Raw genomic sequence first — 20,469 nt, 5'->3', positions numbered from 1 at the left:
GGAAGGATCACTATCGCCTGTTAGTTCTAGCGAGAGGGAAGCCAGCATGTTACAACATTCACTTGGCAGGACAGGAAATGGAAGACACTCGGTGGGGGCCTAATCCCGCGACCACAAATCCCGGCTTTGATTTTGGAATCCATCCAAACACCCACAGGGCGGCGGCAAGATGATCGATTTCAAGAGGTTCAACTCGAGGCACGAGACTCCTGTTACAAAAGTGAAACCCTACAGTCACACCCGCCCGCCGCTCTGTGCTCTATCGGGTTCGTAAGTTCTGCGTCTCCCTGAATTCCGTGGAACCAGGACATTGATACTAGACTTGGTATAGTGTCACAACAATTCCGGTCGGGAAGACAGGAATGATTGGCTGCCATACGTTACTCTGTCTTACCAACAAAATCTGAAGATGCAAAGAAGATATTGAGCAAGCTAAGCACGCAGCAACAGCAACAGCTCTGGCAGCAGGAACCCAATGTTCAGCCAGTTTATTGCCGGTTGTAAGGTTTCATTCCGGGCAGAAGAAGCGCATCAGCCAGCGCATGTTCTGCTTATTCCATGCTCCCCTTCCCACCCCCTGGCATGAGCGCGACGACCGCGGAATGTTATAGAACCCCATCGTGCTTCTTCTTCTTCTTCTGCTGCTGCTGCTTCTTCATCCTGTTGCTCTCCTGTCGCTTCCCACAAACCCGACCCGGCCCGAGATCGACTCAGATTGCGCGATATTACGCGCAGTAGCCGACACTGGTGGCCATTGTGTGCGCAGTCGCCGGACCAGAGGTGCAAACGTTGCACTTTCTTCTTGCACTTCAAGCACGTAGCCGGGCGTGGACCACGCGTGCGGTGAGTTACTCGCTAGCTCCCGACGAGTCGCGACAAGTGAGTCTCATATCCGGCTCATCCGGCGCTCAGCCACGGGGGTAGACGTGTTTGTAGAACCATAGGATGCTGACGTTGAATCCGATATGCAGCATTTTACAGCATTCATACAGGGCTGAGCTAAAAATTGGTTGAGAGTTATTCAGCTTTAAGGGGGGACTTCGGTATTTTCGAGCCAAAAACGAGCCCCTTTTTGACGAATTTTTTGTGACGTAACCATTCAACTTTTTTTTTTTCAAGTAAATGGCATATTAATCTACAACTTATGAAGAATATTTGGTTTTGTTTTGAGCAACATTCGTTGCAAAATTAATCCGTGGCATCAAATGTTGGTAGGCGTGTCGTCGCAAAGGTACTTTTTACGGTGCTCGTCGTAGCGACATGACGGGTCATTTGAAATATATTAATCGATACTCGTTTGAAAGATTATAAGTTTATCTAGGTAGCCTTGAAGAGTTTGTGTTGATATTCCTATTTTTCGATTTTCGGCAGATTTTTGAAGTTGAAAAAGTGAAGCTTTTTGCGATTTTGCATAAAAACACGTTTTTGATAGATTTGTTTATAAAAAATTATCAACAATTTTAATAAAATTTCGACGGGACTACCTGGCAAAAAGTGTACAGATTATGCGTTAAAAATGGCAAATCGATCGGCCCAGCAGTTTCTACGGTACGGCGGAAACGTTGATTTTCGGGAAACGCTCTTCAAAGTAGCGAGCTGCATGGAGCCTGGTATGAAACGCGAATTAAAAAAAATCTGTAACTTGGTTACTTTTGCTTCGATTGATCCAAAACTTTTACATAATATTCTTGAAAGAATCAGCTTTCAGGGAAAAATGTTTAAAATATTTGCCCCCCAAAAACAAATCAAATACCGAAGTCCCCCCGTAAAATAGGGAAGCGCCTAACGCGAAACGAGTTTGCTTTGCCCACTGCACGCTGGCGAGTGTTTCTACACACCACAACCAAATGATTCTTCTCGCCTGTTCCATCAATTTTGTACTTTCTTTCCTCCCTATCCCTCTTTCCTTAATATAAATACGGCACCGTTCGCTAGGTACCACCAAAAAGTAAAAGAAAACAAGTTGCCATTTTGCACCAGATCCACCCGAGAAAGACCCCGACAACGTACGGCAATCAGGCCGAGCCGAACCGGGCCGGATGCAGCCACGCCACATTCGCGCCCACCACTGTACCTAGTACTCACGGGAGCCGCAACCCTCGGGCGCGCGCGCGCTCGCCGCCTGGTTTGGGTGTTACACGACCGATGCTGAACACTCATCAGCCGCTCATTTATCCGGCAGAGTTGGTGGATGGTGGTCGTGACGGGTCTCGTTCGCGTTCTATCTCGTTCGTCAAAAGGTTCTGTACGCCAGCTGTGGCGCAGCTGTACGACCAGTGATCCTGCTACTCCTTTTACTGTCCCGTCGGTTTACGTGCGATCGTCGCCTGTTGTGTTGTGTGCTTGTGTTTGTTGTTTATTTGGGGAGCCGTATTAAGCCGCGTGTCGTGCGGTTTGACTTCTTGGGCCCTTGGGTGTGTTAATCTAGCGAGAAAAGGGGCACAACACTAGCGGAACCCCGTAGCGTAGCGGAAATAAAATTGTGAATTCGTTTTTTTTTTTTTTTTTTTTGAGTGCGTTTAAAGATCCAGTATTAATACCACCACTACTACGCTTGCTGCGACTGAGAATCAGCACACACCTTTCAGCACACACAATCAAATCACTTGTACGTCGGTCGGATCGGATGCTGTAACTTGTAAGGTGCGCGACACCGTTGGACGTGATCTTCCGTGGTGGATGGTTCGCAGTAGAACATGATCGGCAACCAGCACCGCATTTGCGCTTACCAACTGCTGACCATCGGATGTTGGATGCAGCAACAGCACCAGCAACTATCAACGGAAACCGCTTAACTGCCTAAGGAGTGACGCAAAGAAGAAAAAAACGAGAGAGAGAGAGAGAGGCAGAAGAAAAACTGCTGCCGCAGTGTGCAGCAAGAGTGCGAGGTAAGAAGAACCGCTTCACTGTTCACTAGGCGGCGATGCGTTGCCCATCTGTGCGACCGGATGCCGGTAGGGCGCGCTGGCGCATCGCACCTGCGCTTTCCTGCGCGTACACAAGAAGCTGCTGCAGCAGTCTGCTGACTCCGTCCCGGTTACTCTGTGGTCTCTAGATTTCTGCGCGGCGCCGCGCACCGACCGAACCAGAATCTCTTTCTAGGTGTGCGTGCACCACTGGAGCTTGAGGGGCTTTTGGTGGTTTTTTTTTTTTTTTTTTTTTGCTCCGTGTATCGTGCCCTCCCCGGCCCCAGAGAACCTTTGGACCGTTTGGACCGTTTGAACCTCGAACCGAGAGTTCCACTTCAATTTACGCCTTTTTCGGGCAGACATCTTAGTTGGGGTCCCGTTCCTCGTTGTTGATTATTGACTCCCACAGCAACAGGTGGACCTTTAACCACACATCGGAACGTCCGCTAACGACTGTGACGATTAACGCAATCTGCCACGTCCTTGTGCCGTCCCCCGGACCCCGGACCCCGGAGAGAGATAGAGAGGGGCGCCAAAGGGAAATCGAAAGGCACGGGCACAGCAGACAAAGAAGAATGGTGTCCGGAGAGCAGCAGCAGCAGCAGCGTTCTCATGAACCTCTCCCCCAGTGGATAATCCAAATTTTCTCACGAATTCTCACGGGAAACGAGCAAGCGTGCGCGGGCGCGCAAAGTGAAGCAACAAAAAAAACGAACCGAAAGAAAAGGAAAAAGAAGAAAAGAAGGGCGGGTGGTAAAGGGGAGCAACGAGCAGCGCAACCAGTGTGCTCCACAATGTGCGCTCATTGTTTGCGTGGAATGATTCGCGTGATTAATGCTGCTCCGCGGCTGCTGCCTGGGATCGCACTGCACCGATCTGCTCCCACCATTTCAGCTGCGCTGTTGCTGTTGCGTTCTTCTGCTTATGATCGCTTCGCTGGGATCTCGCCAAACAGGCGCAGCAACGCAGCAGGCAGAAGGCGGGGAATTAAGCGCGGAAGGAAGAGAGAGAGAGAGAGAGAGAGAGAGCTCGATGCGCAAACAGAAGACGAAGTGGTGGTGGTTGTTGTTTACCGTTGGAGGAAATTTTCCGATCCGATTTTCCGATCCGGTATGCCACAGCGAGCAAGCGTGGCGCGCGAACAACTGCGCTTTTCCTTCCGTTTTGTTTTCTCCCCACTGGTCCACCGGTGGCACCACGCCACGATCAGTTCGATCTCATTTCCCTGCGTGCCTTCCGCGCCCGGCTTCACCAAAAACCGCAAAGTGTGATGCAGAGGGAGGGGGCCAGGTGCGGATCGCGATCGCGACCACAGTCAGCCGTGCCGGGCCGGTGGCGTGCGCCAGCGTGGATTTACCGCGTGTGTTTGGCACCGTTTTCCTCGTTTTCTTTTCTTTTGTTGTTGTTGTTTTTTTTTTTTTTTTTGGTTACCGTTTTTCCATTTTCTTTCCATTTTCGGCTCCGCTCCGCCAGTAATTTCCTCTCGCGAAATGAGATTCCATACGCCTCGGCACCGACCACCGGCAGGGCGTGAGAGGCGGCGGGGGGAGCTGTAAAGAGTGCTGACGATGATGGAGAGACAGAGAGAGGAGTGGGCAGTAGCGAGCCCCCCTTAAAACCCCCCTACGCTACGCTAGACCGGGGCCGGCCACTACCATCCGGTCGATGTCGAGAGCAAACGAGCAGAAAGCAGCAGGATGAGTGAGCGGAGCGGAGCGGAGCGGAGGGGAGGGGACCCCAGCGCGGTGCGCAGTGCGCAGTGCGGCGAGACGTAACGAAAGCACCTTGGAATAATGCATGGCGCGGCGCTGATCCCTTTTCCCTTGGCCGAGAGCCGAACCGAGCGTGGAAAACCGGGCAGCAGAGGCCATCGTCGCATAACTGTACCCTGTAACAACGCTCTGTTGTGCCGCACCGGCCAAGAAGCGGCCACCGGCAAGAGCAGACCGGACGGACAGACGGACGGAGGTGCTACTCTTGGGCGGCAAGGGGGAGGGAATCATTGCTTTGTACTTAACCACGGCTGCGCCGTGCTGGCAACACTCTCTCAGCTCTTCAGTGGTGTAATAGATTTTTCTGTTTTAACTGAGCCGCCACTGTGGTCAATATTTTAATAAATCTAAACCAGTGCCCAAAACTACACGGGCTACGTTCGTTCAATCGATGCATCGAAATATGAAACGGGAGTCCCGTCTGAGCGCAACACACGCAAACAGAGCACAAAAGGAAAAACGGAAATCGAAAAAGAGTAGTGCATGAATGGTGTGCAAGGCAATGTTTCAGACCATTTTCTACCATTACCTTTTTTTACATTACATGCGAGTTTTTGTGACGTAACCATTCTACTTCATTCTTTCAAATGAATGGCATACTAATCTAAAACTTTTGAAGAGTATTTGGTATTGTGTTTGAGCAACATTCATTGAAAAACTAATCCGTGGCATCCAATTGCTGAAGGTGCGTCTGCGAAAAGATACTTTTCCTACGGTGCCCATCGTAGCCGCACGGTGGATCATCTGAAATATACCAATTGATGCTCGTTTGAAAGATTATAAGTTTATCGAGGTAGCCACGGAGAGTTTTTGTTGATATTCCTATTTTTCGTGTTTTGGCAAATTTTTGAAGATGATAAAGTGATGCTTTTTACGATTTTGCCTCGAAACACGATTTTTAAAGATTTGTTTAAAAAAAACTATCAGCAATTTTCATGAAATCTCAACGGGGCTACCTGGCAAAAAGTGTACAGATTATGTGTTAAAAATTTCAAACCGATCGGCCCAGTAGTTTTTACGGTACTGGATGGGCACCGACTTTGAAAACGGGAAACGTAGCGAGCTGCATGAAATCCTTGTATGAAACGCGGATTTTCAAAATTCTGTATCTTTGTCCGTTTTTCCCCGATTGATCCAAAACTTTTACACAATACTTTTGAAAGGATCAGCTTTCAGGGAAAAATGATAAAAAAAACATGTGTCACAAAACAAAATTAAATACCGAAGCCCTCCCTTATCAACCACTCATTTGATATTTCTCAAAAGAGTCCGTGACGGTGAAAATGATTTTGAAAATGCTCCCCACGTACGGATCAACAATATTTCCGGTCCCGGTGCGACAATATTTTTCTAAGGCTGACTGTGTTCGAGCTAAAACTGTGTAAAAATCAGTTCAAAGAAGATCTAAAAATCACTTCTTTTTGTAGCCTACAATCGCACGCGCTCGCTCGCAAAACAAAAAAATTGACGTCACGTACTGAGGCGATAAATATTGATGCAATAATATCAGGAAGGGTGGCGAAAAGAATGGAGCGCGTGAATGGAGGGGGGAGGGGGGCTTTTTAGACCGCCCGTTGGGTGTGTTACCCGGCAAGGGGAGAGGGGAACGGTTGCTCGTGGCTGCTCTGCCGCGTGGTCAACGAAGCGAAGAGCCCCCTCACCTTCACCAAACGCTGTGGTGAAACGCGACCAACCGAACCGACCGGAGTATGGAGTGGCCACAGCAACCTCCAAAAAAAAACCCAGCCGTACACAGCTCTCTCACACCCCCACCTGGCAGACCATGACCCGGGCGGTACGGATTCGGTGATTGACTTTCCGGCGACGCTGACCACTTTCTCCGTTAGGAAACGGCCCGCGAGCGCGCGCCGATCAGTGAGAATTTAGGGGGACGCAAGCGGGAGCGAGAGAATTCGATCGGATTATTAATTTATTATTATTATTATTATTTATTATTATTATTATTATAAATTATATTTATTTATAATATATATTTATATATATTTATAATATATAATATAATATTATATATAATTATAATTATAATAATATTTATAAATAATAATTATAATAATATATTAATATGCAAATATTTATAATATGCATATAAATATATATATATATATATATATATATATATATATATGTATCGCTCGACTGCGTGAGACTGCGCAAAATGTGTGTTCGATTGAACGAATATTGTCATTTGAAGCGGCCCATACACGCATCAATTTCATTTATCAATGTTTGCATGCAAATTGATGGACGTAAACGCCGGAAACCAATGAAACGCCATTTCTGCATCAAAAATCAATAAAATTGAGGGTGGTGACCGCTGCATGATCAGGCCAGCATCCTCTTTTTAGCGATGAGTCATCGACCTTCAGCGATCCGAGACTTCGCGCTATCAGACGCTGGCAAAAGCTCGCTCTGACTCATCGCTGTGGCGATCAGGGGACCATTCTGAGATCTTCCCCATCCTTCCGCCACCCTCGTCGGTGGCCCGGAATTGCAGAAAAACAGCTCGAGCTACCCGAGACACAATCAAAGCAGCAGCAGCAACAGCAGCAGGCGATCAGGAGTGCACGAATGATGCACGGGCTCATGAAGAACATGAGAACGCGGCGAAGAGAAGTAAATAATTTCTTTACCCCTTTCCTTTCCGCCTCACTCACCTCCCCCAACTCACAACCGCGTCTCCCCCTTTCAACGATCTCTCGTTCGCACCATCGATTCTGTTTGTGGCTCGAGAAAGCTGAATGTGGCTGGAAGCGAGATGCAAGCGGATCTTCTTACAGGCGACGCAGCCGTACTGTGCTGCTGTTGTTTATTCTCGTCGCGTCGTCGCGTCGTCGCGTCTCGTCTGGGCCGCGGCCGTCTCGTCCACACACAAACACACACTTCCTGCTCTCTGCTTCCTCCGGCATCAGACCCCTTTTTTTTACTCGATATTTTAATGCTGCTGCGTCTCGGGTGAACACTGCTGCTGCTGCTGCTGCTGCTGCTTCCGTCGCTAGCCTTTCTCAGTCTTTTATCGAATACTGTTTGACAAAAAAACAAAAGGTTGATCTCAAAACAGTAAAACTACACAAAAGATTATAGGCAAATACGGCAAGCACAACCATTTCTCTCTGCGGGTCTTGCATTCGGAAATCTCCGCGTAATCGCATAACGCAGACGCATAATGCTTGGAACACGTAATATTTGGCCGCACACTTTTACTCACTGTAGCGCGCCTAGTGGTCACTTTGCTACGCTGTTGGTGTCGTTTTAAAGGTTATAGTCTGATGGTTATGTTCTTTTAGTGATAAAAAATTTGCCTAAATCGAACCATACCTTCAAAAGTTATCGCCGATGCAAACTCAACTTTGACTGGAGAAAAAACCCACGTAAAACTGTCTTTTTGGCAAAAACCAGGAGACCAATTTGACTTGAGCAATCATAGAGGGAATGCGATAGTAAGGTTTTAGTTCATTTACACAGCTTAAAATTGCCCGTAAACTGCTCATTTGTGCTAGCGAACTGTAGTTGTGGTTTGAGAACGAAAGTTTTGGTCCATGAACGATCGTTTGTAGATAGAAGAATGTCTGGAAAAGATCCTTCTACCGTTTATTAAGTCTCACAAAGGACCTGTGAAGTTCTGGCCCAACTTGGCAAGCTGCCATTACAGCACAGAGATCATATAAATTGGTTTCGAAACAACATTGCATTGATTTCAAACCAAAAATCTTTAATCCACCAAATTGCCCACAGTATCGTCCAATACAATTATATAGGGCTATTATGAAACAAAACAACTAAAGAAACAGCGTAAAATGATAAAAATAATCCAACTGTAATGTACAAATGGTGGGAAACAATGGCTAATGAGATTTCTTCCACCACTGTGCACCAAATGATGTGTCGCATAACACAAAAAGTGCGTTAATTCATACGCAACGTGACACAATCATTTAATCGCTATTTTTTATGCGTAGCTAGATAAAAAAAAACCTACAAAATAACACCGTTCTCCATGTGTTTCCAGTTTATTTCTGGCCTGAGCTGTATCCGATTTTATGCGGCAAAATATTACGTGTTCCATGCTTTAAAACAAGACGCAGATGCTGCTGATGTGTGACGCATGGTCGAACAAACCGAACCATTTAGTTGTCGGTTGCTGTGTTGTGTTGCGTTTTGTGCTACTGCTTCGTCAAAATGCTATTTGACTTGCTTCAAGTTCGAGAAACTAGAACGCAACGCACCAACATTTCCTAGCCTCTCGCTCGAAGCGGATCTTCACGGCAACGTAGGGGGACAAACAAACAGTTGCCCGCCCCACTCCATTCCGTGGAGCCCTCGTTGGAGGTCGATCGTCGGACTTTTTTTCCATTTCCGCAAGACACGGACCCGGTTTTGAGTACTGCTTCCATCCCCGCCCGGCAACACCCAGCAGCCCTGTGAACCATTATTCTTTTCTCCTCTTTCGCCAGGGATTACTGCTGTTGCTGGTAAGCCGATCGGTCGACGAATGCTTTTTTTTTTTCTAAAAACCTTTCTTTTGCGTTGTGCGTTTTGGTTTGGGGGTTTTTTTTTATGATTTGAGTTAGCTTTCTCTTTCCTTGGCGAAAATCAATTTAAAGCATTACATTCGACAGAGCCAACTAATGAGAGAGAGAGAGAGAGAGAGAGAGAGAGAGAAGAGGGGGAAGAGGGCGAAAAAAGCGAGAGAGCATCTAAACATCTAACCCGAGGGGTGACTTCCCTCTTCCCTTTCATCACGATCTTGTGCGAGCGTATGATTACACGAAAAGTGAGTAGCAATGGCAGCAACGGCAGTTAATAAATCTCTAATTACATCATCCGCTGCCGCAGCACCATTTCTCACCCTTCAATGGCCACGAATTGCCTCCTAATGTCTCACCCATTGTCGCACCTTTACGAACGAACGCTGGTGACGAAAGCGCTGAGCGCAGCGCTCATCCAACTTTATGGACTGTGCTGTGTCTCGGCGCGAAAAATCGGCGCACTGCTGAAAGCTGATCTCGAACTGCGCGAAAAGAATGCGCTGCACGCTTGTTCCACGAGGGCTCAGCCTCGTTACCATAGTGGTAGGCAGGGGCCCCCCGAACAGACTAATGACGGACCATTTCCCCACCCCAGGAATTCAGAAGTAAAACGGCAATCACTTTCGTACGGATGTTTAAATTCATGGCATCAACCTATTATTGTGTTGGTACCTAGTGTGACTAGTGCACACGTAAAATGTGATTCAGATATAAGGGTTTTTAAGATCTCTCTGAGGCAAAATGTGAGCAAATGTCATATTTCATCGGTTGTTTAGCTAGACATTCGTTTAGCCGAAGTGCCGAAGGGAAAAACATAATATTTTGCATCGTTTTCGAACAACATATTTTAAACATTTTTCCGTGAATTCTGATCCACTTAAGAGTATTGTGTAAAAGTTTTGGATCAATCGAAGCCAAACTGACAAAGATATAGATTTTTGAAAATCCGCGTTTCATACAATGCTCATTTAAAGAGCGTTTCCCAAAACCAACGTTTTTCAAAGTCGGTGCCCATCCAGTACCGTAAAAACTGCTGCACCGATTGATTTGAAATTTTTAAAACATAATCTGTACACTTTTTGCCAGGTAGCCCCGTTGAGATTTCATGAAAATTGCTGTTACTTTTTTTTCAACAAATCTTTAAAATTCGTAGCTTTTGGCAAAATCGCAAAAGCATAACTTTTTCCACTTCAAACCGCTGCCAAAAATCTTTAAAAGGGAAATTTGACAAAACCTCAACAGAGCTACTTAGATAAACTTATAATCTATCCAATGAATATCGATTTGTACATTTCTGATCACCCATCACGCAGTTACGATATGATGAGCACCGAAAAAGGTACATTTTTTCCGACAACCATTCATAGATTTCAAGCCACGGATGAAGTTTTTCATAAATCTTTCCCAAGATATGACCAAACGTTCTTCAAAAGTTGTAGTTTATTATGGCATTTACAAAAATACATATGGGTTGATACATTTTTTTAAACAAATCATCAAACATGAGCCGTTTTTCGGTAGGAATCAAAAGACTTCAACGGGCGAACCCGGTCTGACAGATCGCCGTCACCGTGCTCAAAGTCACGGACCATCCAGTAGCACAAACAGTACTGGGCCAATCGACTTGAAATTTTTAGCACATAATCTGTACACTCTTTGCCAGGTAGTCCCGTCAAGATTTCATGAAAATTGCTGATAGTTTTTTTTTTTTAAACAAATCTTTAAAAATCGTGTTTCGAGGCAAAATCGCAAAAAGGATCACCGTTTTCAACTTCAAAAATCTGCCAACAATCGAAAAATACGAAATTCCACAAAAACTCGACGGGGCTACCTAGACAAAGTTATAATCTTTCAAACGAGTATCGATTTACACTTTTCTGATAACCCATCAGGCAGCTACGATGGGGCACCGGAAAGAAAGTATCTTTTCGCAGACGCACCGTCAGAAATTGGATGCCATAGATGAAGCAGTTCGGCTAAACGAATGTCGATGTGAAATTTTCATATTTTCCTCCCATTTTCTCGAAACAACATCCTCCTCGTTTTTTTGTAAATACATGTGCCAAAGAACGGTATAATATACCGTTGCTATAAATTAAAATGGAAAACGGAAGGCTAGTTTGAGGAAAAATCTCGAAAAAATTTCGACGAAAAAACGAAATGTCTAGCGCTGTAGCTCCAGCTAAGTTTTTCTACAATTTGTTTTTGTTCTTTCTTCTCTCTCCAATTTCCAACTTATGTACCAGATTGCCGGGACACTGGAGTGACAGTGGAAAACAATCAAAACCGACCACGGCTGAGACACGACGCGGAACGCAACAGACACTTCAAAAGCTACAGTCGGTCGGTCGGCCAGTTGCGACGATGAACCGCACACTGGTGGTTGGCGGTGTTACCGCCATCGTCCTGCTAACGGTTGGCGGACACGGTTTCCTCACCAACAACAACAACTACCGCGGGCTGGATGTGGTCGGTCTGTGTTCGGGCGATATGCGGAACTGTTCGTGCAAACCGTACACGGGCTCCGAAACCGAAATCGACTGCCCGGGCGATGATCCGGCGATACAGGTGCGCATCGAGCCGGCCCAGTACGCGGAGGTACGGTGCCACCGGAAGCGGCCCCATGACCTGCACCAGATGCCCCGGTTGGCGATCGGGGAGACGAAGCGGCTCACCATCGACTACTGCCCGCTGGCCGTTAACCGGTCCATCCTGGAGCAGCTGGAGTTTCTGGGCGTGGGGCAGGTGAAGCTACTGTCACTGAAGAACAATGCGGCGGTCGCCGATGGGGCACCACTGGGGTGGTATCACTTCCGTGGCCTGGAAACGCTCGACCGGCTAACGATCAGCAGTGTGAAGCTGAACGGTGTCGAGCCGGATCTGTTTGCCCATCTGCCGAACCTGACGTGGCTTGATTTGCGCGAAAGCGTCACCAAGTTGCCGGCAAGCGTTTTCCACACGCTGCCCAACCTGCGCATCCTCGATCTCAGCTTGAACGGCATGCAGGAGCTGCTACCGTGGCAGCTGGAGAAGCTGGGCGAACTGCGGCTCCTCAGCCTGTGGCGCAACGAGCTAGCCAACCTGACCCAGCACGTGTTTACCGGGTTGCATCGGCTGGAACGGTTGGATCTGTCCGCCAACAAGCTGGAGCACCTGCCCGGCGAGCTGTTTGTGGCGTTACCCAATCTGACCGAGCTGGCGCTCAGCAACAACAGGCTCCGCACACTCCCGACCGGTCTGTTCCGGGCGAACCGTGCCCTGACGAAGGTAAAGCTAGCGTTCCAGCAGCAAACCGGCCTCGGGACGGTGCCGTCCGATCTGTTCCAGTATCTGCCCGCCCTCGAGCACGTCGATCTCGAGCGCACCGGACTGGCGAAGGTGCCCGGCACCGTGTTCCAAGGATCGCCCAGCATCCGCGAGCTTAGCCTGGCGGCGAACCAGCTACGGTCGGTGCCACCGGAACTGTTGCACGATCAGCGCGCCCTCCGGATGCTCGATCTGGGCTCGAATCGGCTCACCGGTGTACCGGTACGGTTGCTCCAGAACACGGTCGAGCTGCGGGTACTACGGTTGTCGCAAAATCGGATCACCCAGCTAGCGGCGTAAGTATTCGCGTCGTCCATTAAAAAAAATACCCCTCAAAAAAAAAAATGAGAAAATCCTCTATCGAAGTTTACAGCCACTTTCTTTATTGGAGGTTTTCTACTGTTTTTAAAATATCTTAAGTGGCTCTATGTATTTCATATAAACAATGAAAACAAACAAACAAAAAAAGACAAAATTTGTGGATTGTTGTCGGTCTGCTTTCCCCAATTAATGTCTCCAATCGGTAGCGAATTACGAGAACACCCTCCGGTAACATCAGGTGCCCCACTTCGAAGACCAGGGTTTTTGGTTGATAAACGATTGCAAGCGCGCCAACCGTGTAATGGTGTGACGATTCACAGGTTTTTGGTCGAACCAAACGCCCCATCTTGAGTGGTCCAACCGATTTCATTCAGGACTGCTTGGGAGGGCATAATTCTTTCCACACAAACATTCTCATGTTTTCTTTCGACCTTCAATTTGATGCCATGAAAGGGTTGAGTGAAACTCAACATATTCTAGAATGTTGAAGGTTGCTTTAATCCATGGTAAAACGTGTTTCATTGAAAAAATTGATATACACATCAATATTCAATTATTTTAATATGGGATTTTATGAAATCTGGAGACATTTTTAAAACCATTAGAGACAACCGCTCGAAACATCATTATTCCAGCGGGGATCTTGAGAGTGGACTTGAATTTTACGTTCCCTAGAACATCCTTAATCTTTAGGGTTAATTCGTGCGGGAATTCACTGCTGGATCAATCGTGAAAAGAGTCTCATCAGGGAACATGACGACAAATTTCTTCGTCTTCAAAACTGGCAATTCAACTGCATCGATCGCTCATATCAAAGATGTTTTATCCTTTCGAGTGGTTTCTAGGCCTTGATCCTTTATGAATAGAATGTTTAATCCTGTGAAAATGGCCAAGATTCCAGCCGAGAACCGCTACCATTTCTTTGTGGAGATTTTTATGGCGCGCGATGCAGACTCGCGACACCTCGACGCCTTTGAGTACATTTCGCCGAAAAGAAATCTTTTGCACGACTATTTTGCATACATCATTTGCTAGATGTGAGCCTCACGAATACACCAATACGCCCTAAATGCAACCATACTGGTGTTAAAAAAAAAAAAAAAAAAAAAAAACAATCAAAACTGAGCCATGAAAACATTCTCATTTTTTTTTTTTTTGTGGGTCACACCCCGTACCTGCCCCTCAAACAAACCGATCCCATTCCAGTGGACTGCTGCGGTCGCTGGAGAAGCTAGAGCAGCTGTACCTGAACGACAACCTGCTGCACACGATCGAGCTGCACACGTTCCGGAGCACGCCCAACCTCCAGACGCTACACCTGCACCACAACCAGCTGACATCGCACTCGTTCAGTACGATCCGAGCGACGGCACCGGAAGCAACCGGAACGGAACCAGAGACGGAAGATGAAGCGGACGACGGTGTGGCAGTGTTCGTACGCGACGGTACCGCATTCCAGTATCTGCACCGCCTGCGCGAACTCGACCTCGGCCACAACTTCCTGTCTACGGTGTTCCACGATCTGCTCGTCAACACGCACAGCCTCGAGCGGCTTAATCTCACCAACAACAACATCACCAGTCTGACGGCCACGAACCTCCAGTTTCTGGCACCGGACCTGCTGGTCGACCTGGAGCGTAATCACATCTTCGAGATTAATCTGGCCGACATCGAGCAGCTGGCGATGGGGCAGGAACCGAACATCCCGGCTACCGCGAAGCAACCCCCCCGGACACCGATCCGCATTCTGCTGAACGAGAATCCGCTCAACTGTAACTGCATCGTGTACACGCTTGCCCTGTACCTGCAGCACCGGCTAAGCGATGCGGTGTACGGGCGCCTACAGCTGATTGCCGATCGGCTCACCTGCCAGGGCCCCGAACAGCTCCACGGGATGTTGGTGCGCGAGCTACAGCCCACCGAACTGCTGTGCGAGCTGGACACACCGTCCACCCAGATCCGCCACTGCCCGCCGGCCTGCAATTGTTTCGTTCGGCCCGCCGACCTGGCCGTGGTGGTGAAATGTAACGGCCAGGGTTTGTCCCGAATCCCGGCCCTACCGAATCCCCGCACCTTCGGTTACCGCTTTATCGAGCTGCACGTCGAGAACAACAATCTTACCGAACTGCCGGCGGGTGGCGACGGCGACGGCGACGACAACGAAGGGTGGCCCACGGTCCAGGAGCTGTACGCTAGTAACAACTCCATCGAACAGCTACCACCCACCGCCCTACCGGATGGGCTCCGTGTGCTCGATCTAACGCGCAACGCGCTGACACACCTCACGGAACCACTGACCGATTGGATGGGCCAGCGGTCGGCCACACTCACCACGATACGGTTGGCCCAGAACGAGTGGGTGTGCAGCTGTGAGACGGCCACGTTCCTAGCGTTCGCCCGCCACCACCATCACCACATCGACGACATTGGGCGTATGGTGTGTGCGGATGGGCGCCCCTTCGATACCGCCATCCACACCGATCTCTGCCCGACCGAGCCGGAAACGGCCGTCATTCTGCTCGTTTGCGGTATCCTGCTGCTCGTCGCGTCGCTCGTTGCGCTCGTTTCGCTCCTGTACTACCACTACCAGCTCGAGCTGAAGGTGTGGCTGTTCCGGCACGGGCTGTGCCGCGTGGTGGAGGACGAGCTGGACCGGGACAAGCAGTACGATGCGTTCCTGTCCTACTCGCACAAGGACGAGTGTTTCGTCACCGAGCAGCTGCTGCCGGTGCTCGAGCGGCACCCGCTCCGCTTCAAGATCTGCTGGCACATGCGCGACTGGATACCGGGGGAGATGATCACGTCGCAGGTAGGCAAAAAAAAAACATATATATATTTTTTTTTGTTTTGTTTTAAAATTTTGCCTCGCTGACAATTTTAAAGCGTTCTACACATGGCAGCAGACTCTCGCAGAGAACTCATACAATGAGATTACACATCCCTGCTACGTTATCATTTTATCAGCTGTGAAGTGGAAGGATATAAATATTCTTATTCTATATTAATATTCGTCGCGCCATTCTTGTACGAAACAAAAAAACAGGTTATAGTCAAGATAACAGTCTGTTCTTGGTGTGCAGGAACGTCTACAAGGCTGGTAGAATATTTTGCAGTGCTCTTTATGGTTTGAAGCTTATAAATAATCACAGTTTTTTTTTCCATCAAAAATGATCCTTCACAAAAACACATGAAAAAGTGAAAATGTCAACTTCGACGTTTTCTCAAAAGCCCTGGGCAATGCCCGCGCAAAAATTCAGATAGCATTTGAAAGAGTGAGGTCTCTAGAATATAAAACCAGTTGAAATTGTTCCCCCTGGTTTTCCCCTTTTCCGATTTTTCAAAATTTTGGTGAAGTAGGGGGTTTTTCAGAGTTTCTCGTCCAATTGCTGTATTTGCTTTTTTTTCCCCAGCCTGTTTGTTGGCGATATTTGTGTCAGATACTTAGAAAATGCACAAAGAAGGTTTTGGACGACATACTTTAATAAGCTGGGAGGAAATTAGCACAACTTTCAGAGTGACCTTCAGAAATTGACAAAATGAAGGTGTTTGAAAGGAAATTCTGAGATTGAAAGCAGATTTCAAGCGAAAATGGATGGATTCGGATATCAGCTGGATGATTTCAAACGTTGCTAATGATAAATCAGTGCAATCTAGAGTGAATTTAATATTTTCGGTTAGGGTAAACGCTATAAATTGGCGACCCCCAAAGAGAAGTTACCGATTAGATTAGAGAAGTAAGAGCAGAGCAGATTCATGGCAAAAAACGAAACGTTTTCTTGCTGATATATGCTGGAATTGCTGGAAAACATTAGTTTTTTTCCGGTTTTAAATCGAATATCAATCATATTTCCATAACGAATAATAGCATTATGGGGGTTTTGGGCGGTTTTTCGCTCAAATACCCATCTGTGCGTCGGTCCAGAATACAGGGTGGTGATTCGCATTCGTCTACTTCATCCGTCGCCCTCTTCTTTCCTTGCAGATACTGAGCTCGGTGGAGAAGTCACGCCGGACGATCATTGTCCTGTCCAGCAATTTCCTGGTGTCGCTGTGGGGCCAGCTCGAGTTCCGCACTGCCCACCTGCAATCGTTGAACGAACGGCGCAACCGGGTGATCATCATCATCTACGACGACATCGGTAGCATCGATGATCTCGAGCCAGAGCTTCGGGCCTACCTCAAAACCAACACGTACGTCCGGTGGGGTGATCCGTGGTTTTGGGATAAGGTGCGGTACGCGATGCCACATCCACCGCGGGCCCACACCAAGGGTACCAGCGGGGCGGGCGGACTGTTTGTGCGCAAGCTGGCGGGGGGTTCGGTCGACGACAAGCTGGAGCTGATCAAACCGGCCGCACCGCAATCGACGGCGGAAGCAACGATGGCAACGCCCCTTTCCCCACAACCAACCATCGCTTCCGAACCGAACAATGGGAGTGTGAAAGCAACAGCAGTTTCTTCTGTAACGCCACATCCAGCTGCCAGCAATCCGATACAGTACCAGCAGCAGCGGTCACACCACTTGATTCCTGCCAACGGTCATATCAATGGCGCGTTCTTGATTAACAGTAACGCTAAGCAAAGCGATGTGTGATTCCAACACGGACCGAGACGGTGAGCGCGCGTTGCGTCTTCCACTTTCCTTTTGCATCGCAACTGAACTGAACTGACTGAACGTGGCGATCAGCCCTTCCCTCAATAGCGTTTGCGGCTCGACTTTGGGCATCTCAAATCAAGTGAATCTCCCGAGAGATAGAGAGAGAGAGCGAGAGAGAGAGAGAGAGAGAGAGAGAAGAAAAAACAAGCGACCCGGTAAACTGGAGCGAAAACTAGCACTAGCTTTGTAAGGATACATTTTAACATTGTAAACAAGGACGAGGCAGTCTGCTCTCGAATATGCGGAACACGCCGAACCACCGTTCCGGAGCGGAGCGGACCGATCTACCACCTAGTACGTTTTTACTCGCTAAGCAAACATCAAAGAAGATTGATAGTCACTGTGTAAATGTGTAACGAATTGTGAGTAATTTGCTCGCTCTCTCAATGTGTGAATTTCCTCCCCCCAAAAGTGAAAATTAGAATTAAGCAAATCCCTAGCATGCCTAAGAAATGATGTACCGGTGCGTTTTTTTTTTTGTTTTTTGAATACATAAACTGGACGTTGTCTCGCGCACTGCACTCGCAGCATTGCAATGTCCCTACGAAACCATGGCAGCATCTCGATGAGGGTGGATTGTCTAGAGTACGAAGGGTTGAAATAGGGTGTTTATCTATTCTGAAGAGACGGAGAGAGAGAGAGAGAGAGAGAGACGGGAAGACCGACAGAGAGTGTAACACATCATCTGCGATTCATCTATTGTTGCCTTGCAGCAAGTTATTCGTCCATCCTAAAATCCCGAACGCGACACATACAATCAGGCTAAACATGGTGCCAATTTAATACCTCAATCCCAGCCTGGTTCTTTCTATCAGTGATTTAAAAACATAACTCTTTTTCACCTAGAATTTCACCTACATGATCTGTCGCAAAGTAAACAGGACTTTTTTTCGATATAAGAAAGTTTCTGGTTGCGCTATCTTAATGTGGGTATTTTTGTTTGAAAGGTGCATCTTTTAGGGACTTTCAGTCCAAATTTCATGTCATTTGGTCCACTGGAAGCAAAGTTACGGCGCCAAAAGTAATAGAATCTTTGGTTGGTCGGTACAAGCCTTCTGAATGATGCCAAAACGTCAGCATAACGATTTCCTATCATCCGGAAATGAAGCTTACCGAATACTTAAAAGCCCCGGGTTATCAAGATCAGGTGATTACGGGGAAGGACTTTACCAGCCGACCAAACCTCTGCAAATTTGGACTGCAAGTCCCTAAAAGATGCAGCTTTCAAACAAAAATACCCACATTAAGATAGCGCCACCAGAAACTTACTTATAGAAAAAGTCCTGTTTACTTTGCGACAGACCAAGTAGAATCAAAAGACAGCGAATGTATCGGGAGCGAAAGAAAGTGTTGGAAAATATGTAAACCCCTTTCGTTGATCTTCAAAACGGAGCACAAATCACACGACCAGCAAATAGCCGCAACCTGAGTGATCCTGTACACGTAATCAAAACGGATCTTAAAACAAAAGGAATGATGAACGCTCTGCTGCAAGTAAACCAAAACGAAAACAGAACGAATAAACTGCGTAGCGTATATTTCATATACTGCTGTGTTACGAAAGTAAAATGAATTTCGATTTATTTTGTAAATTCCTGTTTTATTCCTCCAAATCAAAATCGCCCCGCTTCAAAGTAATCCCGCCCCCCCCCCCCCCCCCCCCCCATTATAACCCACTTGCGCCAACGAATTTTACAGCTTTGGAAACTCGTGCAAAAGTCGACTTTGACGGGTTGGCTTTCAGCTTCTTTTTCGCAGCGCAGCTCTATCGTGTCAAAACGTGATCACCGGAGCGGTCTTTTGTCCTTTTTTAAGAGGCTAGCACCATGTGACTTCTTAGAATCAGACGAGAACGAGGTACCAATCGAGTTAAGACGCGTTTGAGGCGCAACACATGTTTCAAAATGTAATTAGCGAATTATCTGAATGTGGCAATATCATAAGCATGGTGTCTAGTTGTTAATCGACGGTTTTCCAACACCAAATCGTTTGACGTTGTTAGAGCGTGACCCTTGCCAATGGACGTTGATCGCACGTTGGCCTAGCACGTTCTTCGTCTTTAACACTTTCCTGACCTTTCTGGAAGTCTTTTTACCACTTGTTAACATTTTGATTTAACTAAGCGTAGTCACCAAAGGCTTCCTGCATCATTCTTTCCTTATACGCACACCAAATATTGTGCAAATTTTATGCTCAATAAATTTCGAAAAATTAAAAAACGGAGAATTCCCTTTTAGTAGCTCACAAAAAAAAGCATATCTCAAATACTAATCATTATTTTACAGTAAAACGTGGCATGAATATCAATCGAAGTACTGACTACCTACAAAAAATACGAGACTTAAAAAAAATTTCCACACGACCAATTGTTCGTGACACAGTAGTAGCTTTGGTTTTTTTTTTTATATATATATAGCAATATATGCTTATAGCTTGATGTTATTTTTAATCAGCGTCTCCACAAGCGCTTACAAACGTCGGAAATTTCGTTATTATTATTGATTGTACGTGGTATTTGATAAGCCGCAATGCAATGCAAGTTGTTTACAAGAGTTGATGAAGATTTTTTTTTTTTTCATCTGATTATCCCGTTGCCCTAGCTTAGCACGGGCTAGCTGGCGAAACCAGAAATTTCATTTTCATACAACTCCTGACAATGCCCCTAATGGTTCATAAACACCCGCGAATATGTGTGGCATGTGCCACTTGATTTCAATGAAAATCAATCATCAGCATCTTGTGGCCAATAAGCGATAGAACGCGACAGTAAACACCCACAAACAATAGAAAGTTCTTTGCCGATCGGCCAATTGCATCTCGAACGCTGTGTCCAGTGAAATGGGTGCCAAAATGGAATGCCGCATGCTGCCGATAGAAGCTGATAGCATCGTCATCGACCGACCAATAGGGCCGGCCACATCCGGGCATGGAATCAGTGCCAGCCGCGATGACTGGTT

The 20,469-nt window shown here is 47.1% G+C and overlaps 2 protein-coding genes across 4 annotated transcripts in view; one reads left to right on the top strand and one right to left on the bottom strand.

Moving 5' to 3' along the window:
- LOC126569385 (cation-independent mannose-6-phosphate receptor) overlaps positions 1-20,469 on the bottom strand; it is a 49,438-nt gene that overhangs the window by 19,397 nt on the left and 9,572 nt on the right. The window lies entirely within an intron of this gene.
- LOC126569359 (protein toll-like) lies at positions 2,190-19,035 on the top strand. The gene is made up of 5 exons (XM_050226391.1): positions 2,190-2,414; positions 2,526-2,888; positions 11,475-12,830; positions 14,062-15,664; positions 16,838-19,035. The coding sequence occupies exons 3-5, from the start codon at positions 11,593-11,595 to the stop codon at positions 17,447-17,449; spliced, it is 3,453 nt and encodes a 1,150-aa protein (XP_050082348.1). The 5' UTR covers positions 2,190-2,414; positions 2,526-2,888; positions 11,475-11,592; the 3' UTR covers positions 17,450-19,035.

The sequence above is a fragment of the Anopheles aquasalis genome, chromosome X, assembly GCF_943734665.1.
Source record: "Anopheles aquasalis chromosome X, idAnoAquaMG_Q_19, whole genome shotgun sequence".
NCBI classification, from domain to species: Eukaryota; Metazoa; Arthropoda; class Insecta; order Diptera; family Culicidae; genus Anopheles; species Anopheles aquasalis.
Note: the sequence above shows the minus strand (reverse complement) of the source record. Positions and strands in the feature narration are given on the sequence as shown.

Excerpts from the sequence above, each read along its gene's own strand:
- LOC126569359 (XM_050226391.1), top strand. The coding sequence starts at position 11,593 with ATGAACCGCACACTGGTGGTTGGCGGTGTTACCGCCATCGTCCTGCTA. Across the intron at positions 12,831-14,061 it reads CGGATCACCCAGCTAGCGGC|TGGACTGCTGCGGTCGCTGG; the intron begins GTAAGTATTCGC and ends ATCCCATTCCAG. Across the intron at positions 15,665-16,837 it reads GGGAGATGATCACGTCGCAG|ATACTGAGCTCGGTGGAGAA; the intron begins GTAGGCAAAAAA and ends CTTTCCTTGCAG.